This window comes from Apium graveolens, chromosome 6 (genome assembly GCF_009905375.1).
Source record: "Apium graveolens cultivar Ventura chromosome 6, ASM990537v1, whole genome shotgun sequence".
In the NCBI taxonomy this organism is placed as follows: domain Eukaryota; kingdom Viridiplantae; phylum Streptophyta; class Magnoliopsida; order Apiales; family Apiaceae; genus Apium; species Apium graveolens.
Genome location: NC_133652.1, coordinates 148,659,079 through 148,666,569, shown reverse-complemented (window position 1 = coordinate 148,666,569; position 7,491 = coordinate 148,659,079). Strand labels below are relative to the sequence as shown.

Below are 7,491 nucleotides of genomic sequence, written 5' to 3'. Positions count from 1 at the left end.
TATAAAGTCTACACTTTGCAGTAGAAGATAAACAGTCATTCATTCTGAATTATTTTCTGTTCATCTTCTCTCCCAAAAAGATAAGTGAAATGGCAGAATTGATTTACAAAGAAGCTCAAGCTATTTGTTTATCCGTTTAACTTCTCACCGGAGTAACGTTATAATACCCGATTTAACTCTTGTATGTTCTTATGGGCATTATAATCGTTACCCGGTAATTAAATCCTAGTACAAACAAAAGCTAGATTATTGTATAGGATTTGATTTGTAAATCTTTGTAGTAGCTAGGAATTTTATTGTTTTTAGATTGTAGCCGGTTAATTTATTTACTGGAGTGTAGCAACACCCTCGATGATTTATATACGAATATATATTTCCCCGAATATCTTGTGTTACTTATTTTTATCGTTCCAAACACTATTCCTCTGAAGAACACGAAACCACTAACCGAGCACTAAATATTTTATCCGCTAAAGATTCGGAAAAAAATTTAATTTAGTAATTATCGTATTCAACCCCCCTTCTACGATAATTCGGGACCTAACATATTTTGGGGAAAGAGGAGTTTTAGTTGGGGAAAGAGAAAGTTAACGTATTTTACTTAAAAAAGCAATTGATTTGTATATTAATTAATTAAAATAATTAAATTTGTAAGTAAGGATGGTTAATTATAGACAGATTTGTAATTATAAGTAAATACGTTCTTTTAAACCATAGATAAACACTTCTTCCGTTAAATAAACAGTAAACATGATATATTTAAAAGTTTGTAGAGGAACCAAATCAAATAATGTATCTTTAAAAGAAAACAACCTTCGGAAAACACGGGAGGTATACAATCTGATGCCATATTTAATTAGTAGTTTGATAGGCGAATTATTACTTTCATGGATAACTGGAAGGATAATTAAATAATTTCGACAAATACCGATTGACCGACTATTAAATTTTTAATATTTTATTTATTATAATATAATATAGATAAAAGAATGAAGTCTTAATTCTTTTGAAAAAAAATTGGACAAAATTGTATGGTGTGAGGCAAAAACAACAAAATGGGGAAACGTCGAGTACAAAATAATAAAAAATGACTTTTATTTGCTAAATAAAATTGAACTCTCTATGTTTACGTTAATCTCACCAATTAAATTATTGCATACCATCACATCAATCAATGGAATATAATTTGATTACAATTTAACAATTATTGTAAATACTTTGGTGCCTCTAACATTACTCTAGCAAAATATTCAATTATGGCGTGCATTTGATCCAAACTATTTGTAGGAGACCAAATTGCAGGAACAAGGTGTTATTTTCTTAAAAACAAATTATCACCCGGGGTGATTCACCCATCTTCCTTCACACACTTTTGCCATGTATCCTGGTCCCTTACCCGACACCAGGTACAATAATAAACTTGCCCTTAATTCATGAAACTTTGTTTTGAAACAAAAGATATGGAAAAATAATCATATAAATTTAATCCATGGTTTTTTTGAAGGAAAGGAAAGGAAAAGAGTCTAATGTACTGAGCACCGAGAAAGAAATGTTTCAAACATATTTTCTCCATAATTTCTCCCCACTATTGTAAAAATTAGAAGATAGATGCCATGCAGGTGAACATAATGCTGATGTCTCCAAACTTGGCACACACAAACACACTGAAATTTATATATCTTAAGATTACAAAGAATGCAGTGAATACTTTAAAAGATGACCATCTGTCCATCTCAGTACTATAATTGACATACATTCCTTTGTGTCCTTCATTAACAAATCAATAGAAATTACCACCACCTTAATACCACATTGCTGATGTTATTTCACCTCAAATGACTCATGTAGGTACTTTCACTAATTAATGTAATATAGAGATTACATGTTCTCAAGTGTGTAAATGTTGCATATCAGCATTTCACCTTTCTGAAATGGACAAGCAACTGTTTTATTGTTGTCATGAGATAAGAGTTCCTCTAAATCATGACTATAAAATACTAGTCAAATTGACCATAAGAATGAGCAAATTGAATATATAGGGGTGAACAAATATAGCTATCATGCAGCAGCACTCATCTGAATACCAGATTGTGGCAAGTTTTGTCACAAGGGTATGGACAATCAATAGCCTTGCAACCAGCACGGTCAAAATACCAATCACCAACTGCTAGCGCGATTCCCTGCATATCCACAACATTTTTTAGAATGAAATGCTTGCAATGCTCTGTATCGGTTAATGGCAATAAGTTTAGGTAAAGAGACTAGTCTTGGTATCTAACTTATGAGGATCCAAGTCTGTTTTTCAAGTCATAAATTAATGACCTACAGATGAATACATTAAATGCTCACTCTTTGTTGTTGAAAATGGTCAAATACAGGATTTATATGCTCACACACTCGAGAGTCAAGACTCAGCAGAGACTTGAACCCTCAGCCTCTTATTACTAATAGAAAAGCGCCAGGCTACAACCAAGGGGATATACATAAACATACTTTAATTATCTGAATGTGAGAAAAGAGAACGATCACCGAGACGTACCTTGTTGCCAATAAGGGGAGAATTGTCTGAAAACCATGTATCCTGTCTCTCAGATTGGCAATGAGCAAAACAAGAGTTTATAAATAACCCGTTTTTCGGAGACCTTGAGAAGCGTTGCACAACATTAACCATATGATTCCTGAATCCTGCTTAGAAGAATAAGCAATAAAAAGTTATATACAAATGACAAACTGTATTTCTATGCAGAATGCTTCGAAAGAAAAAATAAATCATGAAGCTCACTCTGCAGAAATTGGATTTGTGATGCCGAACAATGTGCGTAATTCGCTTTGCATGCAGTCCAATAACCATGAGGATCAGCGGAATGAGGAGCCAAGCTGGTGGTGACCTGGATACAAGTTTACAAGAGAAAGATTTGTTACCTATGTTATGAAACAAGGTCTGTGCAACTGATTAATTATTGAAGGTCCTTTCACAGCTTAGCTGCCACGGAAGCTCTAATGTACGACTTATATAAACTTTGGGTTTTAAGGATATGTAACACGTTAGTGCCCAGCTTGCAAGTTTGGATCAAATTCACATATGCTCACCTCATAATACAATTGATATGCAATTTTCCTATAATTTTATTACTAAGGATGAGAGAAAGTACTATATATCGCATAGAATATTCGCCTAGGACCACATAACAACCTTTCAAGGTGCTTAGGCATTCAATTCCCCTTGCACCAATTGTACACCTTTCACTTTTAATTTAAACATTAGTTATGTCATATCTGTCAGCTACCAGGCAGCAAAGTATGTTCAGAAAATAGTCTATTTCATGGTGATTAAGTACATAAAATTTAAAGAAACGTATAATACCTGCCATGAATCATATGCTGCATTGAGAAGAAAGAGAGGGGTTTGTATGCTGGCTATCAAGTTCTCAGGGAAAAAGCACTGCATAAATTATGAATTCACAATGTAAAAATTCAGTTCAACAAAACTGACAATTCAAAACTTTCTCGTCTATTCAGATCAAATTTAGAAAATTTCAATTCACAAGAAAGATCTTACCGTAGTTGGATCAAGATGGTTGGTGCAACTACGTGGCAGGTTCTTGCCAACACCCTTTTAAGAATAAAGCTTAAATTAGTATCAATTCTAAATCAAAGCTTAAAAAGGAATATAAGAAAATTAAAAACTTCTAGTGGTTGGTGAAAACTCCATGATTTTCACGAGTTAACTTATATGCCAGATTTTTGGAAGAAGTACTTTCAATCAGGTAAGCTAGTAATTTTGACAAATATTGTGAATAAATGTTACATAAATATTGTTACTTTCAATCAGATTTTTGGAAGAAACTTAAGAATCTCTTTTTTTGGTACACTGGAAAAATATTCTTAAAACTGGAAGGGTACAAGAGCACCTGCAATTTAACCACTCCTCCAAACATGTTCCTAAGGGTACGGCCACCGGCGACATCAACTCTGCAATCCCATATAGCAAGATAATATTATTAAAAGATATTTGCTATATGCATAGATCACAGAGTACATTGGCATAGATATAAGAGATAAGGTGTTGAAGATTTGATCTTACGCGTTCAAGAACAATCCACCATCACTTAGGCACTTCACTTTTGTACGACTTGAAAATATACCGCGAAAATCATCGCATTTCAAAATAGAAGCTAGACCACCAGCAGAGCATCCAGAAAGAAGCGCCTGATACATAACATAATAGATATCATTACTGTTGAAATTGGGTGAGTTGGCATGGGTGGATGGAGAATAAATATTGATGAAACCTGGTTGGCGTATCGCATTCCCTTTGCTTTCAAATCATCCATAGCAGCCCACCATATACGCTGACCTCTGAATTGTAATCCAGCAGCCTAAAAGTAAAAACCAGTTTAGAATTGCACACATGACTTGCAAGAATAATTGGTTAGAGAAAAATATATAGATAGCATAATCTTCATGTTTTCAAATGCACAACACAAATTAGCCGCAATTGTAAGCATCATGAAAAACCACACGCATATACAGATGCAACGTATCTTCAGACACAAGTTACATGAATATCCATCCTTTTACACATATACCAGAATTAGGATACAAATGCATAATTTCAGAAAAAATAATAGCTAAAAAGCTTTCTGTTCTGTTCAAGTATCTTTCTCGTAGATAGCCTGATTGGAAAAATTATATAAGGAAAATGAATGCTTTCACATACTAACACAAACCTTGTCTTCACTATCGCCTGCAAAAGAAGCACCATCACAGTAACGGAGCTTAACTCTATTCCAGTTAAAAAAATCTGTAGAAAAAAGAAACCTTCAGTAAGCAGGCATAAAACAGAACTCCGATTATGTTAAATGTTAATGCAATCTTCATTAAGCAGAAAATAGGGACATGACATCGAGTAAAAACCTGGATTTTCTTCAGCCTTATTGCTAAGTATTCCTGAAAAAACAAGTTGTTTTTCCATATAGTTTAGCGATCCACGACGTGTCTTCTTTCGGTATACACAAGATCTGACAGTGTCGCACCATCCTCCACCCTGTCATGGTTTTAGACAACATCAGATCCCTCCTTTGAGATTTGAAACCAACACTGTTTCCTAATAATGTATAGATATAGAGTTCAATTTTCAAGTCAAATTCAATACGTAATTTGATGTTTACTTGATAATATTATGAACATAAATAAAGAATTAATATGACAGTAAGGGTAAAGAACAGCCACATAGATGAAAACAGAGGAATACAAGTTTCATACAGATAGTACTATTTTATAGCTGAACAAGATACAAATGGTAAACTTAAAAGCAGCCTTATTCAAAATTTGTGGAAGACAAAGATATCATATGTTGTTTTGAAGGATCCGAATCTATCTATGTATAACTCAGGTATTACTCCCACTCACGTTTTGTGTGTTAATGTGTGATAGGTGCGGGAGAGATTAAACTTGTCTTAAGACTATCATGTCTTTGTAAATTCAAATATGGACATGTATGGCATCTCTAGTTTTGTTGACTAGTTGGATAGCACGGATAAAAAAAAACTGTAACTAAAACTTGAATATGTTGAGTTTCGAAAGCAAGAATAATAGAGCAGCTCTGCAGTGGAAAGTAAGATGTCATTATTGATACAGAAGTCAGCAAACCTCCAACTGAATGAGCCAACTGTTTGCTCCTGACCCATATCCACGATGTAAATGGTAGCCTGGTAATGTTCCATCTAAACATACTGCCAAACGAACAGATTGTGATGTTTTAGCTAAAGTTCCAAATACCACTCATAAAAATTTATATTAGTTCCATAGGAGCCAGGGAGTCGCTTAATAATACAAAAATGAATTGATCATGTTGTAATAATAGTAACAAATTAATAATAGACAGGTTCAGTTGGCAAAAAAAAACAAGTTCTAGAGTTTTAGTATTAGAAAAAGATTCACAGTGGCAGGTGAAATTCTATCAAGATTTTAAAAGTGGCAATTTTGTAAAGAATTCATGAATCAAAATATGCATGAATTCCCTGTCAACAAACCAATGAATGCTTTCTATTCTACTAAAAATAAATTAAAAGGAGGAAGGGCAACTTTGTTGTTAGTAAACAAGACAAAGACAGAAGCAACTAGCAATAATGTGCTTAAATCACATATAGAAAATGACAGATATGGCTTGTTAAATCAACAACTATATTCTATTATCAAGGCCATTACCAATAATACATAAAATTAAAGTAAGAACTCCCATACAGATCCAGGGAGAAAAACATGGGAACTTAAGAATTGTATAAACACAAACACACTACACATAATAAAGATTCCGTAAAATATCTTATCATCGTCCTTATGAGTCTTATGACTATGGTCTGGTCTTAAAAGGGATTCGCTTTGACATAAAAAAAAATACTAACAACTTGTTACTTGTCTTCCATCTCGGTCAAAACATTCAATTAATTCATTAACAATAATTATTCCCTGGTCAATAATTATTCAAGCTCTAGAAAACAAATTCTGATTAAAAATCAATAAATCAACTCAGATAAAAGCATACTCAGCAAGCATCAAACAAATTCATAAATTTGCATCAGATGAACACTGAAAACAACATACTAAAATATAAACCCAAAAATCAAGAAAATTAAATAAAACAAATTACAATGCTTTGAAATAAAAGTTGAATAATACCAGCGCCTCTAGAGCCAGCTCCTTGAATGATAGTAAGGCCAACAGTAAGAGGATTATAAGCAGCAGCTGAGCCTTCAAAAGCAAAATCTTGAAATAAAACTTCTGTTTTATTAAAGTACTCATCATACTCATAAGCATTGCAGAAGCTCCTAAGAATCCCAATTACAAGTACACTCCATAACAACAAATCTGTCATTATTAACACTCCAGTTGAAATCCCAGATACCAAATCAATGTTTATAAAGTACAAGTGTGTATATGTCTCATATATACAAATGTGGAGTTAGAAAGTTGATGTCAGAACACAGATGCAAATCTGGGTTTAGGAGTAATGAGTGCAAACACTGTAAAATAGCTGTATTAGTATGTGTATTGTGCAGGGAGAGAGAGTATGTGCGTGCGAGCTCAGCCGTATTTTTGCCGGGCAATTTATAGAATTTTATATAGAGTATATAATATTCTTTGCGGGTTGTTAGGGTCTGTATTTTTAAGTGCACCGCTTTTATTTTTTAGTATATCTGTTTGTTCGATGGAAAATATTTGGAAATCCGTGACTGATGCTTGATGATTTTAAACAACCGCTTCTTCTGTAATGAAAATTCCCTAAAAACTGTCATATGCCGACAGTATGTCTATTTTATTATTTTATATTTTCCATTCGTAATCCTTATAATTTAATATTTACATCTTAAAAATAATAATACAAATAATTAATGTATCCAGGATTCAAACCTCAAACATAGACTACATATGTTTACAATATTTAGATCTAAATATTATGATCATTTTGATTTGAAAAAATCTAACATT

At 33.0% G+C, this 7,491-nt stretch overlaps 1 protein-coding gene across 3 annotated transcripts; it reads right to left on the bottom strand.

The window, feature by feature from the left end:
* Positions 1-1,637: 1,637 nt before the first annotated feature.
* Positions 1,638-7,133, bottom strand: LOC141666883 (pectin acetylesterase 12-like). Of its 3 annotated transcripts, XM_074473118.1 has the most exons (12): positions 6,682-7,133; positions 5,653-5,735; positions 4,918-5,047; positions 4,731-4,804; positions 4,293-4,379; positions 4,085-4,209; positions 3,912-3,972; positions 3,560-3,613; positions 3,365-3,442; positions 2,783-2,888; positions 2,540-2,685; positions 1,638-2,180 (listed from the first exon to the last, which is right to left on the bottom strand). In XM_074473118.1, exons 1-12 carry the CDS (start codon positions 6,875-6,877, stop codon positions 2,073-2,075), a joined length of 1,248 nt encoding a protein of 415 aa, XP_074329219.1. In that variant the 5' UTR covers positions 6,878-7,133; the 3' UTR covers positions 1,638-2,072. The 3 variants fall into 3 exon arrangements, with proteins under 3 accessions (XP_074329219.1, XP_074329220.1, XP_074329221.1); XM_074473119.1 differs by lacking the exons at positions 5,653-5,735; positions 6,682-7,133 and adding an exon at positions 5,413-5,555; XM_074473120.1 differs by lacking the exons at positions 5,653-5,735; positions 6,682-7,133 and adding an exon at positions 5,266-5,284.
* Between the last annotated feature and the right edge of the window lie 358 nt (positions 7,134-7,491).